Source organism: Dendrobates tinctorius, unplaced genomic scaffold (assembly GCF_039654945.1).
Source record: "Dendrobates tinctorius isolate UK_male_01 unplaced genomic scaffold, ASM3965494v1 ptg000241l, whole genome shotgun sequence".
In the NCBI taxonomy this organism is placed as follows: domain Eukaryota; kingdom Metazoa; phylum Chordata; class Amphibia; order Anura; family Dendrobatidae; genus Dendrobates; species Dendrobates tinctorius.
Window position 1 is genome coordinate 16,468,231 of NW_027361908.1, and position 24,543 is coordinate 16,492,773.

At 45.5% G+C, this 24,543-nt stretch overlaps 1 protein-coding gene across 1 annotated transcript in view; it reads left to right on the plus strand.

The window, feature by feature from the left end:
• The first annotated feature begins 4,324 nt into the window (after positions 1-4,324).
• ACSS3 (acyl-CoA synthetase short chain family member 3) overlaps positions 4,325-24,543 on the plus strand; it is a 155,974-nt gene continuing 135,755 nt past the window's right edge. Inside the window, exons 1-2 of the mRNA XM_073556975.1 lie at positions 4,325-4,460; positions 6,339-6,889. Coding sequence (XP_073413076.1) covers positions 6,525-6,889 — 365 coding nt within the window. The 5' untranslated portion in view covers positions 4,325-4,460; positions 6,339-6,524. The remainder of the gene's footprint in view (positions 4,461-6,338; positions 6,890-24,543) is intronic.

Consider the following 24,543-nt stretch of genomic DNA (forward strand, 5'->3'; position numbering starts at 1 on the left):
GAACGGTTATATTTAGAGACTGCGTCATTGCCGCGCCCCATCAGCACCGTTTCTTCAGGGCCTGTTGTGCCCCACCGGCATCGCTTCTTCAGGGCCTGTTGCGCCCCAACGACACAGTTTCTTCAGAGCCTGTTGCGCCCCACTGGCATCGCTTCTTCAGGGCCTGTTGCGCCCCACCGACACTGTTTCTTCAGGGCCTGTTGCGCCCCACCAGCATCGTTTCTTCAGGGCCTGATGCGACCCACAGGCACCGTGTCTTCAGGGCCTGTTGCTCCCCACCGGCATTGTTTCTTCAGGGCCTGCTGTGCACCGTTTCCTCAGTGCCTGTTGTGCCCCACCGGCATTGTTTCTTCAGGGCCTGTTACGCCACACCGGTATAGTTTCTTCAGGGCCCGACGAGCCCAAACCTTCCCGGAACATTGAGGCGTCAAGGTAGCCGCATCAACGACCTCTAAGCGGCCGCATCTTCAATACAGAGCTACGCATGGAAGGATAAGTGGACTCTAGAAAATAAGTGTTATAGTTTGGCCATAGTCTGGCTTCCGTCACCCGGACTAGCCGGGTTACTCGCAGTTACACAAAAAGTACCGTTTAGTTCATTGAGTCCCTGCGAGGACAGATTGCTTGTTCCCCCATTTTGTCTGTTCAGTATAGCCCTAGTGGCTTCAATTTATAAAAGTTCATTATACAAGTCATACCCTGTCTCGTGTCTCGTCACTGCATCCTGAGATCTTGCTAGAACCCTACACAGGCATAAAGCGATCTGCGGTCTACAGAACAGAGAGGGGTAAAGCAGGGAGATCGTGTCTCACTACTCTACTGCAGGGCTTAACTCTATTGGCTGTACTGTAATGTAGATTAATTAAGGGCAGTATATCTCTGGGTGGGCCCCCCTCAGCATGGGGCTCAGGGTCACTGTCCACTCTGTCCCCCGGTAGCTACGCTACTGTATATTGTGATGATATCGGATATTACACCAGTCAAACATTATCCTGCATACAGCTGAGCTCAAAAGTTTACATACCCCGTCAGAATTTTTGCTTTCTTGTTCTTTTTTCAGGGAATATGAATGATAACACCAAAATTTTTTCTCCACTCATGGTTAGTGGTTGGGTGAAGCCATTTATTTTCAAACTACTGTGTTTTCTCTTTTTAAATCATAATGACAACCCAAAACATCCAAATGACCCCGAACAAAAGTTTACATATCCTCATGATTTTGGCCGGATAACATGCACAGAAGTTGACACAAATGGGTTTGATTGGCTACTAACGGTAATACTTCTGCAGAGGTATGTACACTTTTGAGCATAACTATATAACATCCAATGTCTGTGCACACAGTATATTACATCCTTGATATATCCTATTTTATGTGTACAGATGTGGGGAGGAGGACTCCCAGTCAGTGACCGGGCAGGTACCCAGGGGACCGCCATCAGGGTTCCTGAGGGAACGATACTGGGTGGACAGTAGAGGGAGAGACTTTACTGAAGTTGTCAGGGAAACAGGGGGCGGGGCAAGGATAAAAGGAGCAGGGGGCACGCTGAAGTGGCAGTTGGGAGAGAGTGTGACAGGAGGCAGGAAGCCGGGTGACTTGGAGGGACACCGACAGAAGCCTGTGAGGAGAATACTGCGTACTCACCGAGGGAGACGTGAGAGACTTTTACCGGAGGCCGCTTCCCGTCCCCGTTCGCAGAGAGACACGCCCGCGGCCCCCTGCCTTTGTGAGACAGATCCCTTACCTCAGGTTGCGGCTGTGACTAGACGTAAAACGGCCACAGAGGCCTGGACACTGCCCCCCGGCCTTCTCCCACCGCGGCGACCCTGTCATCACCGGCCTCAGGGGACACTGCCTCGTCCTAGGTGACATTAGAGGCCCATTTCCCGGCTGTGGAGGGACCCTTACCAGAGGACAACTACTGGTCATTTGGGGAACTGCGTCATTACCGCACCCCACCGACATCGTTTCTTCAGGGCCTGCTGCGCCCCACCGGCATCATTTCTTCAGGGCCTGTTGCGCCCCACCGACATAATTTCTTCAGGGCCTGCTGCGCCCCACCGTCATCGTTTCTTCAGGGCCTGTCGAGCCCAAATCTTCCCGGGATATCGAGGCGTCAAGACAGCCGCATCAACGATCTCTAAGCGGCCGCATCTGCGATCCCGAGTGACTCAAGGACGTATAAGTGCACTATAGCAATAAGTACTATAGTTTGGTAACGTTTCAGCTTTCTACACCCGGACTAGCCGGGGTACTCACAGTTTCCTTAGCAAAGTATTGTTTATTTTATTGTGTCCCTGCGAGGACAGATTTGTGTTTACCCCTTTCTGCCTGTTCAGCATAGCCCTAGGGGCTCCAATTTATAAAAGTTGATTATAGAAGTTATACCCTGTCTCATGTCTCGTCACTGCATCCTGAGAATCTGCTGGTCACTACACAGACATTGTATGTTATATACAGGATGATATGGTTGTGCGACAGTCACAAAATATGCATGGAGAGCCCAACAAACATGTGTTGTGGCTGTCACACAGCCGAGACACATGCAGCTGTGGTGCCGAACAGCTGATTATCGGGAGCGCTCCATGTACCGGGTTACCGATGCAGTTATTCGGTAAGCGTTATAAGTATTCGGATAAGGACTTATCCAAAGTTATTTGATCAACACTCATCATCACATATTATCATATAATATCAGATGTCTGTACACATAGTATGGGATATATCAGTGACATATTCTCCTGTACACTGTATGTACTACATGCACTGTATATACAATGATATACTGATGATATACTGTATGTACTGACTGATCACTCCTGGACGTGGCTACAAGACATACATAATATAATATATGACACTATATATTATGTGTAGTGTATGATGTCTTGGGACCAGACTCTGGGGCGGTCAGCGTATGATCCTGTATGCAGCTGCCTGTGGTCGAACTTACACATAGATTGGGTAACGCTGGAGCTGATGACCCCACTGACACCGCGACTTGATCTGAGTCACTGTGAAGGTTCAAGCAGGGCAATAAATCATCTCACCCTGCCTCAGTGCAACTGCATATACCATGGGAAGACAAGATCCGACCCTGTCAGAGACCTCCTACCCACTGGTCCCCTGCTCTGCTCACCTAATCTCAGAAGCTCATGTCAGCCTGGCCAGCTTGCAGGTGACATGAGATCAGCAGACATAGTATACGCACCCTCACATGATCACATCGTGCAGTGTGTGTCTGCGACACTGAGATGTCATTTGTGCAACTCTAAGGTAAAATGCCTGCCGGGTGGCATAAAGCTGCTGGAGGGGCACTGGCCTTGGGGGCATTTGCCCCCCAGCCCAGCTCACTCCTGCTTGTGTACAGGAACGAGCTACACAACTGAAATCAGAAGGGACAAAGGGCATCACAGAACAGCAGCTGTGCAGTGTGTTTGTGTGCACAAGGGAAGCTAATGCTGCCTGACGTGCATGCTGCTGAAGAGGGAGTGGAGGTGACTGAGAAGCCCACTACAGGGATCGGCCCTTCTGGCATTTGCCAGAAATGCCTGATGGCCAGTCCAGCCCTGTATACATGTCTGGTATCTGCAAGCTCGTAATGACCCGGAGAATCATAATAGGTCAATTTTAGCATTTAGGGAATATAGTAAAAAAGAAAAAAAAACAATTGTGGAATTGCATTTTCGTTGCAGTTTCATCGCACTTGGAATTTTTTTTTACCCATTTTCCAGAACATTATATGATAAAATCAATGGTGTCATTCAAAAGTACAACTTGTCCTGCAAAAAAACAAGCGCTCATACTGTCGTACTGACTGAAAAATAGAAAAGCTATGGCTCTGGGAAGAAGGGGAGCGAAAAACAAAAATGAAAAAAAAAACGTAGAATGGCCCGGGGAGTGAAAGGGTTAATTAAAATAAGTAGTAATATGTAAAACAAACAGACTAGAAAAAGATAATTTTTAAAACCCTTATTTGCTTGATACTGTTTCTAACGCCACACACTACAAACACTATTGATTGAACAATGAACGCATGTAGTGGCTCCAGCCTTCCGCTGCGTGCTGGTGGTAGAAATTCACTAGAAATCATTCCATCTGAAGTGGAGACTTTAAACATGTGAAATGCAAACATTGCACTTTACAATATGTTATTGATACAAAACAAATATGTGATTGCAAAGAGAGATTCTCCCAGTGTGAAAAGATTCTGCACACAACTTTCAAAACAGCCCAAGGGATCTTGAAGAATCTGTCAATGCAGTGCTAGATTAACTCTTTCCTTTCCCAATGTCCTGCAGCTGGATAACATGACATGGTAGGACACAAAGTTCCTAGTGTTTGCACAAGTTAAACTTCCTATCCTGCCTCTCCTCATCTCCACCACTCCCCCTGACAACTGTATAAGGAGGAGGAACAACCAAAGAAAAGCTCCAACTCTCTGGCCAGCTGCTCTCTGGTAGGTGTCTTTCAGTTCATTGTTTTCTTGAATATCACAGTAGTTTGGAGCAGAGATGTTTTCTTCTCGGCCATGTTCTTTATGGCAATGTTATAATGTACCATTTAGTAAGTGGACATCTTCTGTTACATGTTCACACTCTGCTGAGTAGTCAGTCCTATGTAACAGTATATTCTGCATTATGTCTTATGTTTTCACATATAACATAATTATGCATCATAGGCTTTAGTTACCAATTCAGTTGTCCTGTGCCAGACCAGGGCCTTCCAGGGAATGCGCATATGACATCTTATACCTGCAGGAATGCACAAAGTTTGTATGAAGAAGATGCTTCAGGAAACCCCATTGGATTTTTCCTGATTGTCTTTTCTTGCAGTTTTTTTGGTTGTCTCCCGAGTGCTTTTTGGCCACCGGCAGGTTTGTAAGCCATCCCATTGACCTGTATTGTAAAACATGGGGCCAGAGGAAGAACCTGGAAAAACCTGTGCATATCCCCTCAATACTTCTTTTGTTGTAGTTTCTTTCATTCCATTTGGGTTGTATGGTAAAGAGCATCAGGCATCACGATTCCTTGTAGTGGTATTCAGCAAAAAAAAAAAAAATAAGTATACCAAGTGGAATACTGTTTTTTTTTCTTACAATGGATTTCCATTACTGATGAGGGAATGTGCTCAGATAAAGTGTTAACTAAACATGCTCGTCTGCTAATCGAGTGTCTTCGGGGTGCTCGAAAAATATGTTTGCGGCCCAACAGCTGCATGTCTTTCGGCCGTTCAGCAGCGACAACACATGCATAGATTGCCCTTTTGTTAGGCAAACCTTCCCGTGTTGCAGCTGTCCAACAGCCGCGAGACAAGCAGCTGCGGGGACTCAAACATATTTTTCAAGCACCCCGAAGACATTCGATTAGCACACGAGCATGCTCAGATAGCACCTTATCTAAGCACGGTCACTCATGACTAATTCCTATTGGTGACGATTGTTGCGTAGTCCATGCTCTTTACCACCCTCTATTATGGCTCTATCTTCTTGGGATTATTCAATGTGAAGGATATTACAAGATGATCCAGATTCCAAACGGAAGGGTATCATTCCATCATGGGAGACTGATGAATCCCCAACACCCATGCTCCCATCACCAGTTATGCTGCTAGTTGGGCCCAAATATCGCACAACAGCAGAGCGGACAGTATAATCATTAGCTTTCCTTAACAATCTGCAAGAAAGTCACAAACTTAGAGATGTGACTTTTATGAAATGTAAAAAGTAGATTAGCTGTTCTCGACTGAAATTTTTTTTTTCATCACAGATTAACGAAATTTAACAAACATCATAATACATTTTGTAAATTTGGCACAAAACCTAATAATTTACTTCTTAGGTTACCGTCACACATTGGTATATTTACTACATAAGATAATCCTTTAATCGTCCCACCATGGGGAAATTCAGAGCATTACAGCAGCAAGGCAGGAACAAGTACAGATACAGATGCATAAAGGCAGTACATTGACAGTAGGTAGGTACATATACGAAAAAAAAAAAAAAATGTAACCGGACTGTCACAACTTTGGATCTATCAGTTCACTGTTTGGGTCGGTCTCCGTTTTGGACAGTGCTGGTTATACAACCTAACTGCAGAAGGAAGGAAGGACTTTCGATAGCACTCCCTCTCACATTTAGGATGAAGTAGTCGGTCACTGACAGTACTGCACATGTGTATGTACTAAGAACCATATCTATACCATGGCTTATGATCTGAGTGTTTTGCAGCCCCATATAAAATAAAGGAAAAGGTTGTGCAATCAGTCAATGAACAACTAGTTCAGTCATTAGTTTCTTTGCTAGTAACCAAATCTAACATTGTGCAATGTTTAGTTCCCAGGATTCGCACTTCTCTGGAAAACCTGTTCAGGAATCCAAGAAGCCTCATCTCAGGCTGTAGACTTGAGTGCACAACCTGTCTGTAGCCAGTGAGCATCCAGTGCTGGATTTCCAACTTTCCCTGCCCTCTCACTAAGCACAAACATCTCTTGCCAGAAACGTCTGCTGCAACTTAAGAAAATGTACTTTTGTATAAAATGGGTCTCAAAACATGTTCTCAAGCAGTGTGGACTGAGAAACAAAGCACTCAGCATACAAGGCTTGCACACATCAAAAGTGAGAGGCCTTAAGGGGCAAATCTGCTGGCAGAAGGATTGTTCCCTCCTTAGTGCCTGGCTCAGGACACAGGCAGCCTGCTCTGTCCCACACTACAAACACCTCAGCAGCAGATCCTACTCCTCAGCCCATCCGGAAGACTATGATCAGGTGTTCAGGGCTTCAGTGCACGACCCTGGAAAAGTATGGGGAAGGGCGGCTGAAGATATTGCATGGTTTAAGCCATGGACTAAAATTATGGATCACTCCAACCCTCCGTTTACAGAATGGTAAGTGAACGTTTACAAGCAAATACAATTTTGCTATGTTGTTTGCAATGTATTGTTTGCTTTATTTTTTGTTTGCCAATGGAATTAAAAGGATTTCTGTTAGTTTAACTGTTTGTTTACACGAGGCGGATATGCTGTAAATTTTCGATATGGATCTCTAGGGTATATAATACACTGTTTATTACAATAGCATCATTGTGGGTGACAGTTCAGCAAATCTCAGCTACACAATGCCTACAATCATGGCCGGTTTTAGGCAAAGTGGGGCCTTTGCCGTATGTGTCCCTATTACTGCACCTACTGTATGGTACTGTGTGCCCTTTAAATTCTAAAGCAACCCTAGAATATGGTAATGCCAGGTGCAAGTACCATATAAAACATTGTCCACATTTTGTCCCCAAGAAAGTAATATTGCCCTGTGTGCCCTGACAGTCACAGTAACCTGAGTTCCCCTATAACAATAAGTGCCCACTTTGCATTTAATAATGTCCAGAGTCTCCCCCCTATACAGAGTATAATGCCCCCTCACTGTATATATACTGAACCCTTAATATCCCAAAACTGTTTGGCTCCAACACTGTATGATGGCCCCCTCACTGTAATCTCCATACTGTATTATGGCCCCCTAGATAGCCTCCATATAGTATAATGCACCTGATAGTCCTCAATATAGTATAATGCAGCCCCCATAGGCAAACTCTATATAGTATAATGCACCCCCAATAGGTAGACTCTATATAGTGTAATGCAGCCTCCCATAGGCAGACTAATAGAATGAAGCCCCCCCCCAGGCAGACTGTAATATAAGGCAGCCCCCCATAGGCAGAATTTAATATTTATGCACCTCCAGGCAGATTCTAATATAAGGCAGCCCTCCATAGGCAGACTCTAATATAATGCAGCCCCTCATAGGCAGACTGTAATATTTTGCACCCCCAGGCAGATTCTAATATAAGGCAGCCCCCCCCATAGGCAGACTCTAATATAATGCAGCACCCCATAGGCAGACTGTAATATAATTCACTCTCAGGCAGACTCTAATATAATGCAGCCTCCCCATAGGCAAACAGTAATATAATGCACCCCCAGGCAGACTACAATATATATATATATATATATATATACTTTAATATTTATGCACCCCCAGGCAGACTCTAATATAATGCAGCCCCCCATAGGCAGACTGTAATATTATGCACCCCCAGGCAGATTCTAATATAAGGCAGCCCCCCCATGGGCGGACGGTAATATAATGCACCCCCAGGCAGACTACAATATAAGGCAGTCCCCTATAGGCAGACAGTAATATAATGCACCCCCAGGCAGACTCCAATATAAGGCAGCCCCCCATAGGCAGACTCTAATATAATGCACCCCCATAGGCAGACTCTGTATTATAATGCACCCCCTCAGGCCTCTATAGTATGCACCTTCATAAAAAAAAAAATAAATCCAATTCTCGCCTATCTTCCTCCTGGTTCCTCCGCTACTCTGAGCTCCCGCTCATCTCCTGACAGTGGGCATCGGGTAGTGACATCATCGCGCCCGTTGTCAGTGTCCCTGCAGACGTTGACAGAGGGATGATGGGAGAGGGAGCATAATGCTTCTTCTCTCATCAATGTGGTCAGCTGTATCAGCATCTAGCCGATACAGTTGAACCTACGATGATGGGCTGGTACTGCGCCCCCCCACCTGCTCAGGAGCCCCATAGTGGCCGAGTGTCAGAGCAGGAAGGTTGATTCTCCCTGCTCTGCTTCAGAATGTAACTGTATGGGGGCAATGTGCACGCCAATACAGTAGCATAGCTCTGGGTGGGCCCCCTCAGAGCTACTCTGGTGGGATATTAGCATACTTAACTGTATGCATAATGATATTAAGTCATGTAATTATTGTAAAACAAATTATATGTTTATCAGAATTAATTTCAGCCTATTGGTTCAGCCCCCACAATAGTCACGATCTCTCATGTGACCTCTTGAGAAAATTTATATCCCACCCCTGCTCTATTTTACATAGCGCTATGTTATGCATTGTGCTGTACATACGGGAAAAATTGTCCCTGTCTAATCCGCCACTGCTCAAACTAGCATATTAAAGATCTGTCCTATTTTCATCCAGTAGAATGGGCCAATTTTTTTTCTCACTTGTCATCTGCTTGCAGTCCATGTGCTGTCCGATTTTTTTTTTTTTTTTTTCTCAGCAGCTATTAATCCATTACACGACCGTTTACAGTTTCATGTTACAGAATTGGAATGTATCCATAAAAATCGGATGTCCTAATGATGGTTCGTATGGGATGCTGTGATTTGTTTATATATTTTCTGGTACTGTGCTTGCTGTGTTTTTTTTTTTTTTTTTTTTTCTTTTTAATCACGCCGAAAACAACTGAGAAAAAATATGCAGATCTACACTGCCTCTTTGAATAACATTGTTCCTAGTCATCCCATTTATACGCTAGTGTCAGTAAACCCTAAAGTGTAACATGTTCATAAACATAAAGGCATAAGCTAATGAGTTGCGCTTTCTGATCCAGCTCCTAATTTCAACCATTTGATACTGCATGGTACCAATATTTGTTTACTTCATGGTAATTTACAGACTACTATGTTTGTGCTATCATTATCAGTGCTAGCTTATTCAATCAGATTATTTATCTAAATAGATTATTTATCCAGAAGAAATAATTCCATTTTGAAATATTTTGTTTATGGGCTTTCATAATCTTTAGTAAGGTCTGGTACTTTTGCAGGGACACTGTTGGTATTATGGCGCTGTTTTACATTTTCTTTGTGGTATAGCACTATATCTGCAGTCATCAATGTGTCTAGCCAGCTTTTTTTGAAACTACCACACTCGGCATACGCTAATAGCTCTCGTTTCACAACAGCTGGAGTGCAACAGGTTCCTGACCCTTGCTCTATGTTCTCGGCACAATATGTATGGAATGAAACATTGCTTTTGGTGTAGTTATTAATACATGGCACAAAGTTGAAAGAGTTTACTGGCTTGAGGTATAGATTCAGAAGTGACCTCAGACATTTTACTCCTAGAAGTCAACAGGTCTGGAACACTTGTTGGAATGTGGTCTGTTCAGTACACTAATCACTGTAGGTGAAAGGATGTGTGCAAGGTGCCGAGTGTCAAAATAAATAAATATTTCATGTGCTATGACAGGTTACTCTGAAGAAAATGGGGTTAAGTTGTCCTGCCCCTATAATTTTTTTACATTTTTCTAAATAACCATTTTTATAACGATGTAACAAACCTAATAAAGTACGATATATTGTGAGCATACATGACCAGTTAAAATAGTTGTGTAAATGGCTGTGATAAGAGATGCTCAGTACATGAATAGCAAAATGTTTACTTCTTAGAAGCTTGTGCCAAGCATTGAAGGAGTCTACAGTAACATAAAGATATGTGGTGAAAGCGGCAATTCCAGGATTTTACAAATACACAGCAATGCCTAAAATAATTATGTAGTAGGTAGTCAACAAGGGTAATAAACAAGACTAAAGTCACAAACTGGTACAGAAGGAGAGAAGATCCTGCCTTCAGCTTATCAATGTAAATGTATTATTGCAGCTTCTGAGTACTATGTTCAGTCGTGTCCGAACCTTGGATACTCTATAGGCCACAGCTTCTTTTAATAGTTTGATGTTCATGGGATCGTAGGCCCTATTAATCCACTTACTAAACAGGCGATTAAAAATACACGAGACCAAGGCTGGCATGAAATGACCGAGAGGCTTTTAATAGGGTTACTTATATAATGAATCCAATTTATATAATAAATTATTTAATAAATACCGGTAACATAATTTTCAAAGTCCATGTCATGATCCAGGTTGGATTATGACAGATTTTGCACAAGTAACCTTTTTTTTTCCTTTAAGCTGTTGGCTTAAAGTTAGTTTTACCTCCGGTGGCCATTAGGGTCATTACACTGTGGTTGTTTTAGTTCTAGTTTTGCCCCTGGTGGCCGTTAGTGTCATTGCACTCTGGTTACTTTAGTTTAGTTGCCCCCGGTGGCCGCTAGTGTTATTGCACGTGATTATGAAGCAGGTGTGATTCCCTAGCTCCTACCCAAAAAGGAGTTGCAGATGGTCTCACACACTGTTGGTGATATTGCTCATATCCAACCAAGTCTGGTGAAGGAAGGAACTACAGAGAGGAGTTCCTGGCAGCTCAGGGGAGCTCTGGTGTAATAGCTTCAGGCGGAAGCTAAATTCAGTTGTCGAGCTTCAGGGGTGAAGCTGACCTTTGGTGTCGTACTCTGTTGTTGGGAGCAATAGCAACAGAGCAAAGCTAAGTGGTGTTTTTCCCTGTTTGTTACTTTCCTTGTGTGTGTTTTATTAGTGCAGTGGTGGGATTAGTTTCAGCACCGTCCAATTCACTAGAAAGGGATAGGTGCAGGGCGAGCTAGGGATTTGAGGTATCCAGCTCTTCGCCAGCTGCGGAACCTGCCTAGGGATCGTCAGGAGTGTAGGGACACTGACTCAGGGGAGTGCAGGAGGTCTCCTTGTCCCCGTTCCCTATTGCAGGGCCCTCCATTGTAATGGTTTCCCTTAACTCTGTTTAAATTCGCCCTGCTGGAGGCGGTGTATCCAGGTTCACGGGTGTTATAGAAATTCGCCCTGCTGGAGGCGGTGTATCCAGTCACATGTGACATTACAGTCCACTTTAAAAAGACCAATAAACTCAAAGATCAACTTTAAAATGATTAACTTTCTCCACCCGAACACACCGTATACGGGGTGACCACCCCCAAACCCATCATCCATTTCTCAATCGCAGTTTGCAGACTCATATTGAAAATATCCAACCCAATAGCGCCTTAAGTGGACCCCGTATTGCCTACAGAGCCCCAGTATAAAACCTCCTAGGTCAATGTGTCTACGGGAAAACTCACCCACCACTGACATTAAACGTTCTAATGCTTTATTGAATCTTTTGCAAATAGATTCTAGAAACTGCAGATTCGCAGAGGACCATATCAAGAGTGGCACGATCTTGGAGAAGACAATAGTGGCATATGGAAACATGGAGTGTGCGACTTTTAAATCTTGTCGCACTTGCCACAACAAATCAAGCATGCATATTCTTCCAAGATCATTACCAGCTAATGCACAATAATCAAGTCTGGGTTGGGGAACTGGTGAGATAAACTATTTAATGTAACGCAGAGAGCTTCCCATTTCATGCCTCTGCGCCTGTACAACCAAATACAAATGGTATCGTGATTGAAACAAAGATTGTCCATATAGTTTCATCTTTGGGCCCTCTTCCTCGTCCAGTGGACGAATGAATGTCCCACAATCCAGACATACTTTCTACCTGTAGATGAAACAGCAAATGTTGAATTATACTATCAGGCCGAATGTATGTTTTAACCCTCCCAGAAGCCCAATCCTCTTAATCTTGCTTTCTGCTAAACCCATCCTATCCGCTTCCGTCGCTGCGCCAATGTGAAACGAGTGGGAGGAAAAGTGAAAGTACTCCAACCCCAGCTTAGCCAAGCAATATTGTAATACCGAATTGAACTGGAAGCGAGTCAATGGAACCCCATTTTCATGGATAAACAATGGGCCATCAATCCTGGGGCGAACCAATAACCAATTGGTTAGAATAGCATGGGGGAAGAGTTCCGATCCTGGTAAAGACTTTAGGTGTACCGATACACCTTTCCCGACCTGGTCCGTTATGATTCTGCGAACCCTAATGACCACCTTATTTGTCATTATAGCATCGTTCTTGACAGTCAACCCCGAAGGACTATATCTGCTGTAACAAATCAACTCCCCTATGCAGAACACTCCAAAAAATGCCAAAGAGAAACAAGATTTAAACAGAATAACTTCAACTTTATTAAAACAAACAAAATGTAAAACCGACCACATTCGGGACATTAAGTCGATAGAAAGAGGTCTCCTGTCCACTCAGAAGTGCTGTTTCTTCAAACCCTTTAAGAATTGTTTAAATGGAAATAAAAGTAAAATAGAAAAGCACCAAGCAACCTCAGAAAAAACGATACTCCAGATGCCACTTTGTAAATGCTGGAATGGCCGTACCCCTTGGCCACCAGTCCTTCCAAAAAACGTAGGGTCATCGAAACCTGAGCTGACAGAGGTGAAACCGGTTCCAAGGCATAAAAGTACAACCACTCTGTCCATGCGGCTGTATATGCAGCCCATGTTAGAGGAGCCAGGGACCAATGAATGTACTCATAGGCTACCTCGAATATATTTGCCACAGATATGCCAGGCAAGGAGTGCCTTTCGGTTCTGTGCTCAGAGGGGCGTAATCTGCCAAAACAATCCTCTCACTTCCCAAAGATGCCTTCAGCCAAATATTAAAATTCAAACAGATCAGAACCAAGTGCCTTAATAACTCTGCAATGTCTGGACACTTTGACGACAGCATATTAATGGAACCCACTAGCCCTGGGCTTTACGACAACAAGGTTATTCTTTTATTAAACAAACTTGGACCCCAAAGAGTCACGGCAACTAAGACCGCAAAAACCTTGTTCAATACCAGGCATCTTTGCCTGGTATGAACCGGAAATAACTCCGCCACCCAAAGCTGACCGAACCAGAGGCAGGACGACGAGAAAACAAACGGGTCTTGTATACAGCATATCCCATTAAAGTCTCATAAAAATCAGAGCCAGATAAACAAATCTGCTCTCATCGCCTTTGAAACCCTTATATGAGCAAAAGGGGGCGAGAGTCTCTTCATGCTGTCATACAAGCGCCTACAAAACACCCTACTGATCAGCATAATCCGTAAGGCCAAATTGAGGCTACCTAAGAGCGGTTGCAACATTTTAATGGTAACCTTTTTGCTGGCAATAGCCTACTGGATGCCAATAATAATTTTGTCCACTTTCTCCGCCAAATACTGCAATTCCAAGTTTTCGGAATCAGGATTCCTAAGAATTCAATAACTTGACAGGGACGCACCGTCTTTTCGGCGGCCAAAGGAACGCCAAACGCAAGAGCAATTTCCAGAAAGCCCAATAAACTGTAGCAGTCAGGGAAACACCAAAAAACAAAATGTAGTCCAGGTAATGTAACATACTAGCCGACCTTATGGTATATTCCATAACCCATTGCAGAAATGTAGCAAATGACTCGAAATAGAAGCAGGGATAATATGAAGCCCAAAGGCAGGCATTTATTAAAGAAAAACATCCCTTGGCAGTAAAGACTAAGAGAGTTAAACCCCGATGGGGAAACCGGTAAAATCTGATAAGCCGACTTAATGATGGCTTTATCCATCAGAGAATTCCAGCTATGGGTGCACAACATGTCGACGGTTACATCAAGCAACGTGTAGGAAACAGACGCCTGAACCGCAGAAACCTCATCATTCAATGAATACCTAGACTGGTGCAACAAATGATGGATTATCCAAAAAGCGCCAGCCTCCTTCTTTGGTACTACACCTAAGGGAGAAACCATGAAATGTGATAAAGTGGGGCAACAAAAGGGGCCATCAATGCGGCCTAGAGAACTCTTTCTGGATATAAACGTACACAACTGATTCATTACAATGCACCGACGCCAAGTTGTTGTGGCAGTGACAGGTTGGCCCCTGAAATTCCAGCATGAAAAACCCTTCAGAAAAAATGTCTGTGAGTAAGCAAGCTTTCGCCCTGTCTGGGAAGCTGTGAAGCCAGAGGCGCATTGCGGCTAGCGTCTCTGGCGTCCGTTCCTTTTGCAACAGCATCTCGGATACCAGGCATCTGTGCACTAGTGTTCTGTTTTTTAAAACATTTGGACACCGGGTGTATCCCGCTACAGTAGAAACATCCTTGGTGAAAAAGGCAAGTGTTCGGCCACTTACACCCGGCGTCATTAAATGAGAAGCAAATTCCTTTTTTAAGCGGTTGCTGCAACGCCGACCTCTGAGTCACATGATGTTGGGGAAGCATTAAATTAATCCAAAGCCTGACATCTTTGACTCCCCAACATAATGTAGGCTGAACTACTATGTTTTGCTGGAATGCCTCATCATAGGCCAGCCAAGCTGAACTCCCAAAATTATGGTACACCGGTAAAATGATATCTTGATGTTGAAATAAACCGGAGCAAAAGTTTGGCTCCTTCTCACCTAAAACAGCAGCGCAAATGGAAAATGCTTGTATCCAATTGTAGAAGGATTTGAAGGATTTTCTCCTGTCCACATCGGAATCAAACCTATCATCCTTTTTGTCAGTTGGAGCCGCAGGCTTATAATTAGGGAGCAAAGTGAAAATATCCAAATGCCAGATCTTCTCTTTGACCGCAGCAGTTAGGTGAAATCCCAATGGTGACATTGCTATTTCTTCCTTTAACAATGTTTAAGAAATGCCAGAGGACCCTACTGCGGTAGGAGGGTGAAGCTTAGGCACAGGGTAGGCAAAGCTACTAGATAGCGCCTGATGTGCAAAAAGTTGTCAAACCTAAAAACCCTCCCTTCATCCCATACATTTGAGCCCTGCATATCAGAGAAAAACATTTCACCAGATCCAGTGTGAGGAGGAACGTCGCGTTCCTGTGATCCTGGGGACACACTCTTTGTGACCTCCTGTTGTCCTCGCTGGATGATCCGTCATGGAAATCCAAGGCCTGGGCTGGTGCAGCACTGACTGCTGATACAGTCAGCCCGGTAAGCTGGTCCTGACATTGACTTCTGCTGGTGCGGTGGCTGCGGTGGGGGGTTGGTGCTAGTACCGCCGACAGAGGTGTTATCCACTGCTCCCTCCGCCGGAGCACTCGCCGATGCTGTCTTTGTTCGCCACTTCCCGGCCAGGACCTGATGAGAATCACTCACTGGGCCTTCTCGCGAGAGCTGGAAATCCCATGAGATTTCAGGATTTCTCGCTTCCGGACTGTTGGCAGTGATCCTCCTTCCTTCATGGGTCCTCCTGACAGGGGATGGGTCAGGTTAGTAAATCACCTTTGAACGCCTCCTCAATGGTGCTCGGCTCCTACTCGGCCATTCCCTCAGCGTCGGCTCATTTTCCACTGCCTCAAACATAGCTGGACCTGATTGCTCTGGGGTATCCACGGGGATGGCAGCAACAGGGGGACCCGCAGGAACGAAGCCATTCAAGGCCACCCTCTCCTGCGACACGTTTGCTAATTCATCCACCAATGTGTCCATAGTGACAGTTGCTTTTCTCTTCAACGACAACTGAGGAAAATTACTGAGGGAGGGGGTGTAAATGGAGCACCTTCCCGCACTTTTTCCAACCAATCCAAATGACAGCTGACAGACAGCCCAGCCAGCCAACCAGGGCAATCACTTGCTTCTGTTACATGACAACAGGGACTATTAACTCTTTACCAGAACAATCATGAGGATACCTCATGAGACACTTAAGGCAATCTACAGTAAAACAGAATGGTAAGAGTCAGCATATTCCTAACAATATCCCTAAATATCATACATTTAACCCTAAGTGCCACGAGCACGAGCCCATGCAGCCCCCGCTCTAATTGATGTAGGGGCTTTCCATTCTCATGTAATTCTTGCTGGTATACAGTCACAAGGTCTGTGGTACTCCTTGTTTCTTTTTACCTCTGAACCGTTCTGAGTTACATAAGTGTTATGAATGCGAAACCAAGGAGGAAAAACAAGACAACAAGCTAAGTCTCAGAAAAACAGAGAAGTTGGTAACTATGCAGATTGCAGATCCCTGATCTTAACCGCAACAACTAGCAGCAGTCGTGGAGCGTTCCTACGTTGGTCCTAGATGCCTCATCACAAACGGAGAACTACATAAGCCTAAAGCAGGAAAAGAGGAAAACTAACTGCCCCAGAGCAGACCCCAAAGGAAAGACAACCCCCCACATGTATTGACGGTGAAACAAGATGAAAATACCAACAAAGGAGGAAAATAGGCTGAGCAAACGATGGGGCCCGGCTAACTAAAAAGGACAGAAATGGAAAGACACTGTCTGCAATCTGCCAAAAACAACCTACAAAAATATTGTCCAACACTTTAACCCCTTCCCGACCTGTGACACAGCGTATGCGTCATGAAAGTCGGTGCCAATCCGACCTATGACGCATACCCTGTGTCATGAATTCAAAGCCCCCCTGCGGGTCGGGTGACCGGGGTCAATGAAAGGTCACCTGACCCGCAGATACAGAGGGCTTTGTAATTCACCCCAGGGTGCGTGGCTTCGCCCCCACGTGGCTACGATCGCTCTGATTGGCTGTTAAAAGTGAAACAGCCAATCAGAGCGATAGTAATATTTCATCAATGAAAATTGATGAAATATTACAATCCAGCCATGGCCGATGCTGCAGTAGCATCGGACATGGCTGGAGACATCGATTCGACCCCCCCCCACCGGCGATCGCCCCCCCGCAACTGAATGACAGCGGCGATCTGCCGCCACTGTCATCTTCTGCCCTCCCTCCCATTCCCTCCGCTCCCCGCCAGCTTCCGATCCCCCCCTCACCCACTCTCACCGCCCCCGGCACCTTCTCAGTCCCCCCGTCGCTCCCGGTGTCCGGCGGGTCCGGTTCATGGGCGCTGCCATCTTAGAAAATGGCGGGCGCATGCGCAGTGCGCCCGCCCGAATCTGCCGGCTGCAGATTCCATTATTTCATTTTGATCACTCTCACAGTGATCAAAATGAAATAAAAAGTAAATGAACCCCCCGATTATCACCCCCATAGGTAGGCATAACCAATAAAATAAAGAAAATAATTTTATTTTTTTTTCCATTAGGGTTAGAAAGAGGGTTAGGGTTAGGGTTAGGGTTGGAAAGAGGGTTAGGGTTGGAAAGAGGGTTAGGGTTGGAATTAGGGTTAGAATTAGGGTTAAGGTTGGAATTAGGGTTAGGGTTAGAATTAGGGTTAGGCTTGTGGTTAGTGTTATGGTTAGTGTTGGGGTGAGGGGTGTGTTGGGGTTAGGTTTATGGTTAGGGTTGAGATTAGGGTTAGGGATGTGTTGGGGTTAGGGCTGTGGTTAGGGGTGTGTTGGGGTTAGGGTTGGAGTTAGAATTGAGGGGTTTCCACTGTTTAGGCACATCAGGGGGTCTCCAAACGCGACATGGTGCAACCATTGATTCCAGCCAATTTTGCATTCAAAAAGTCAAACGGTGATCCCTCCCTTCCAAGCCCCGACGTGTGCCCAAACAGTGGTTTACCCCCCCATATGAGGTATCAGCTTACTCAGGAAAAATTGCACAACAACTTTTGGGGACTAATTTCTCCTATTACTCTTGGAAAAATAAAAAAATTGGGGGCTAAAAAATTATTTTTGTGGAAACAAAATGTTTTTTCATTTTCACGTCTCTGCATTATAAACTTCTGTGAAGCACTTGGGGGTTGAAAGTGCTCACCATACATCTACATAAGTTCCTTGGAAGGTCTAGTTTCCAAAATGGGGTCACTTGTGGGGGGTTTCCACTGTTTAGGCACATCAGGGGCTCTGCAAACGTAATGACGACCGCAGACTATTCCATCAAAGTCTGCATTTCAAAACGTCACTACTTCCATTCCGAGCCCCGACGTGTGCCCAAACAATGGTCCCTCCCCACATATTGGGTACCAGCGTACTCAGGACAAACTGGACAACAGCTTTTGGGGTCCAATTTATCCTGCTACCCTTGTGAAGAAAAAAATTGCGGGCTAAAAAATCATTTTTTGAGGAAAAAAAAGATTTTTTATTTTCACGGTTCTGCGTTATAAACTTCTGTGAAGCACTTGGGGGTTCAAAGTGCTCCCCACACATCTAGATAAGTTCCGTGGGGGGTCTAGTTTCCAAAATGGGGTTACTTGTGGGGGGTTTCCACTGTTTAGGCACATCAGAGGCTCTGCAAACGTAACATAATGCCCGCACACCATTCGATCAAGTCGGTATTTCAAAACATCACTACTTCCCTTCCAAGCCCCGACGTGTGCCCAAACAGTGGTCCCTCCCCACATATGGGGTATCAGCGTACTCAAGACATACTGGACAACAACTTTTGGGGTCCAATTTCTCCTGTTACCCTTGTGAAAATAAAAAATTGCGTGCTAAAAATTCATTTTTTGAGGAAAAAAAAAGATTTTTTATTTTCATGGCTCTGCGTTACAATCTTCTGTGAAGCAGTTCGGGGTTCAAGGTGCTCACCACACATCTAGGCAAGTTCCTTATGGGGTCTAGTTTCCAAAATGGGGTCACTTGGCGGGGGTTTCCACAGTTTAGGTACATCAAGGGCTCTGCAAATGTAACATGATGCCAGCAGACCATTCCATCAAAGTCTGCATACCAAAACGTCACTACTTCCCTTTCGAGCCCTGACGTGTGCCCATACAGTGGTCATCCCCCACATATGGGGTATCAGCGTACTCAGGACAAACTGGACAACAACTTTTGGGGTCCAATTTATCCTGTTACCCTTGTTAAAAAAAAAAAAAATTGCGTGCTAAAAAATTTTTTTGAGGGAAAAAAATGATTTTTTATTTTCATGGCTCTGCGTTATAAACTTCTGTGAAGCACTTGGGGGTTCAAGGTGCTCACCACACATCTAGATAAGTTCCTTGGGGGGTCTTGTTTCCAAAATGGGGTCACTTGTGGGGGGTTTCTACTGTTTAGGCACACAGGGGCTCAGCAAATGTAACATGACGCCCGCAGACCATTCCATCAAAGTCAGCATTTCAAAATGTCACTACTTCCCTGCTGAGCCCCAACGTGTGCCCAAACAGTGGTTCCCCCCCACATATGGGGTACCAGCGTACTCAGGATAAACTGGACAACAACTTTTGGGGTCCAATTTATCCTAGTACCCTTGTGAAAATAAAAAATTGCGAGCTAAAAATTCATTTTTTGAGGAAAAAAAAAGATTTTTTATTTTCATGGCTCTGCATTATAAACTTCTGTGAATCACCTGGGGGTTCAAAGTGCTCACTATGCATCTAGATAAGTTCCTTAGGGGGTCTAGTTTCCAAAATGGGGTCATTTGTGGGGGAGCTCCAAAGTTTAGGCACACTGGGGCTCTCCAAACACGACATGGTGTCCGCTAACGATTGGAGCTAATTTTCATTTCAAAAAGTCAAATGGCGCTCATTCCCTTCTGCGCCCTGCCGTGCACCCAAACAGTGGCCCCCCCCACATATGGGGTACCAGCGTACTCAGGACAATCTGGACAACAACTTTTTGTGGTCCAATTTCTCCTGTTACCCTTGTGAAAATAAAAAATAGCGTGCTAAAAAATCATTTTTGAGGAAAAAAAATGATTTTTTATTTTCACTGCTCTATGTTATAAACTTTTGTGAAGCACTTGGGGGTTCAAAGTGCTCACTACACATCTAGATAAGTTCCTTAAGGGGTCTAGTTTCCAAAATGGTATCACTTGTAGGGGAGCTCCAATGTTTAGGCACACAGGGGCTCTCCAAACGCGACATGGTGTCCGATAACTATTGGAGCTAATTTTCCATTCAAAAAGTCAAATGGCGCTCCTTCCCTTCCGGGCCCTGCCGTGCACCCAAACAGTGGCTTATGACCACATATGAGGTATCGGTGTACTCAGGAGAAATTGCCCAACAAATTTTAGGATCCATTTTATCCTGTTGCCCATGTGAAAATGAAAAAACTGAGGCTAAAAGATAATTTTTGTGAAAAAAAAGTACTTTTTTTTTTTATGGATCAATTTGAGAAGCACCTGGGGGTTCAAAGTGATCACTATGCATCTAGATAAGTTCCTTGGGGGGTCTAGTTTCCAAAATGGGGTCACTTGTGGGGGAGCTCCAGTGTTTAGGCGCACAGGGGCTCTCCAAACACGACATGGCAAGCGCTAAATATTCCAGCATATTTTCCATTCAAAAAGTCAAATGGCACTCCTTCCCTTCTGAGCCCTGCCATGCGCCCAAACAGTGGTTTATGACCACATATGAGGTATCGGTGTACTCAGGGGAAATTGCCCAACAAATTTTAGGATCCATTTTATCCTGTTGCCCATGTGAAAATGAAAAAATTGATGCTGAAAGAAAATTTGTGTTGGAAAAATTAAAATGTCCATTTTTTCCTTCCACATTGCTTTAGCTGCTGTGAAACACCTGAAGGGTTAATAATCTTCTTGACTATGGTTTTGAGTAGCTTGAGGGGTTCAGTTTTTAGAATGGTGTCACTTTTGGGTATTTTCTGCCATATAGACCCCTCAAAGTGACTTCAAATGTGAGGTGGTCCCTAAAAAAAATGGTTTTGCAAATTTTGTTGTAAAAATGAGAAATCACTGGTCAACTTTTAACCCTTATAACTTCCTAACAAAAAAATATTTTGCTTCCAAAATTGTGCTGATGTAAAGTAGACATATGGGAATTGTTATTTAGTAACTATTTTGTGTCACATAACTCTCTAGTTTAACAGAATAAAAATTCAAAATTTGAAAATTGCGAAATTTAAAAAATTTTCAACAAATTTCTGATTTTTTTCACAAATAAACGCAAAAATTATCGACCTAAATTTACCACTAACATGAAGCCCAATATGTCACGAAAAAACAATCTCAGAATCGCTAGGATGCGTTGAAGCGTTCCAGAGTTATTACCTCATAAAGGGACACTGGTCAGAATTGCAAAAAATGGCCAGGTCATTAAGGTCAAAATAGGCTGGGTCATGAAGGGGTTAATTAACCCTGAAGTCACTAGACTTCTAAACCTATATCAGCACTCTAAAATATTTTGAGACAGAGCAAAAAAGAGGCCAATCTAATAAGGGACAAAAAGCAGATTGGCAAATACTGATTAATAGGAGTGGAATTTCAGCATAGCCCCAGCAGGGGCAGGCTGATTACACACAAAACTGAATTGACCAACAAGCACAAGTGTGAACATTAGCAAAAAACAAACTTAACTTGAGTAGACTTGAAGAGAGCTGAAGTCCAGGACCTGAGAAGCAGACTGAATCACCAGCACCCGGATAGGGCATCGGCTGTCTTATATCCTGTCTGATACTCCAGAGATCCAATTGTTATCTTCCTCATCAGGTGGCAGATCACTACCACTTAAACCAACAGCACTACCTCCTGTCACCACCAGAGGGAGAACAGAAGGGGAACTCTCAACTGGTGGAGCAGAAAATGAGTTCATGACACATAAGTAAATAAAGGGGTGGACATATTGCCCAGACGAGGCCCATGCCAGTTGTGCACGTGCGATTTGTTGCTTGGAGCTCTGCACATGGCCAGGTTGCCCTCATCATTAGTAGTTCACAAGGCAGGAAACGTTCCTGCTGCCTGTAGTAGAAAATGGCAGTGGAGGTGCAGGCGACTATCCTCAGCTTCCTACACGGTATGATGATCATTTACAAGGTACTTGTCCAAAAACGGAAGGTAGCAATGTTGCTGGGGTTTGCATGGAGAGATAAGTGATTCCTTTTTTACTTTTATTTCTTGCTTGCTTTTGTTTTGTCTTACACTGTGATAATACCTCGATGAGGGGAATAGGGCACTATACAGAGGCTTATGAAGAATTTGGAGTTGGGGAGTGTGATGTACAATGTCTGTGAGGTATGGGGTTTTGTCCACAAAATATGATGTTCTTTGTTGTAACTTTCCAGAAAGATCCGGCAGATATGACAATCCAGGCTGCTAGCTCTGCAGCTTCATCCCTCCGCCCTTCACACACACACAGAGCAGTGCCACCCCCCCTCCTCTACAGCCTGTGTTCGCACTAGTAATAGGAGACCCCCCTGCGGCAAATTGTAGAGCGAGATTAGCTTGCTGGATATTTTTGGTCACATGGTGCCAGTGTTGGGATAACTAAGATAAGCCCCACTGCGCCTGTGATAGCCGTGTGCCGGCATTGTGTCTCGTCCCTCCGTCCGCTGATACACCCGTGTCAGTGGTGGGACTGTGACATAGTGGTGACACAGGGTCCGCTGTCCGTCGTGTTTTGGTGGCAGCGGGACCCCCGTTAGTGTCGCCCGTAAGTAGACGAACGGCGGTGGGCTGTTCGTCACATATTGGGGGCAGAGCGGTGGGATAATCCTAGAGCATTAGTGATTTGGTTTGAGCAATCATTCCTCTCACTAAAGACCTGCACGGTTCCTGCGGGAATCCTGCATCATAGGTTTTGGAGAACAGACTCAGTGGTTACTAGTCCTGAGACATTAGTGTGTACTTGCAAGTATTCCCTCCCTTTTTCTCCGTTTTTCTTTTCTGTCTTTTATTTGGCAACCATGGCTACGATGGGAGCAGAGTGGTATAAGCAGCATAACAAGGCATCTCTTATTGCCCTCTGCGGGGTGTGGCGGATCGACACCACGAACAAAAACAAAGCCCAAATGATCGCGGCTCTGGTGCAACGGGAAAACGACCAGAGCCCAGCGAACGCAGAAGCGGGCTCAAGTGGCAATGGGGCTGCAGCAGAGGCTCCACTCATGAGCGCTGGCCCCACACTCAACCATAACGGGGTGGACCCCTATCTGCAAATGGCCTTGGACGAACTCCCCGCCGAAGACAGTGATGGGCGGGTGAGGCTGATCCAGCAAGCTCGAGAGAGAGCAGAGCAGCGAGCCGAGCGCCAAGCTGAGGCTGAGAGAGCCGAGCGCCAGGCGCAGAGGGCCCATGAACTGGAGGTACTCCAGCGGGGTGGGAATGCCCCCACAGCCCGAAGCCGTGAGCCCAGCAGCGTCCAGACTCCTAAACCCCGGCCAGAGCATTTTCCCGTGATGGAAAAGGACGGGGACTTGGACACGTTCCTGCGAGCCTTTGAGAAAGCCTGCAGACAGTACCAGCTGCCTAGAGACCAATGGGCAAGGTACTTGACCCCAGGGCTAAAAGGCAAAGCCCTGGAGGCATTTGCTTCTCTTCCGCCAGAAGCCGATGACGACTATGTCGCCATAAAGCAGGCGCTGATCGCCAAATACCGGCTGACACCTGAGGTATACCGAAAGAAGTTCCGGCACCTCCAACGTGGCCCACATGATAGCTACAGTGATGTGGTGCAAGGACTCAGGACGCACTTTGACCAGTGGATCCATGGACTGTCCGTTGAAACCTTTGAGCAGCTACAGGACCTGATGATCAAAGACCAGTTCCTGCATCTCTGCCCAGCTGAGGTCCGACAGTTCATCCTGGACCGCGAACCAACGAACGCGGACAAAGCGGCGCAGATCGCCGACAACCACGAGGCCAACCGGAAGCCCGAGATGCGGAGGCCAGTCACCACCAGCTGGAAAGGGGGTAAGCCAGCAACCAACCCCAATGCCCCAGCTAGCCGTCCCTCCGGAGGCCCTGTCCCTGTTGCCAACAACAGGCCGGCTACTGACAGTCGCCTGTGTCACCACTGCCAGCGGCCTGGTCACTTCTTTTACGCCTGTCCGAACAGGCCGAAGAACCCCCCAGCCAAGGCCCCCGGGCCCAACGCCTCTGTTCTTTTGGTGGGAGGTGTGGTTGGGAGGGCTGACGACAACGTTCAACCTGTTCAGGTGGGGGCCCGTCTTGCTACAGGCCTCAAGGACACCGGGGCTGAACGAACCCTCATCTGTCCTGGACTGGCGGCCCCTGAAGAGTTTGTTGAGGGGAAAACCCTGACTGTCACCGGGATTGGAGGCACCCGTTGTCCCTTGCCAGTGGCACAAGTTTATCTCGATTGGGGTGCTGGGAGCGGGTTGAGGGAGGTGGGAGTGTCTGAAAACCTGCCCACTGATGTTTTATTGGGGA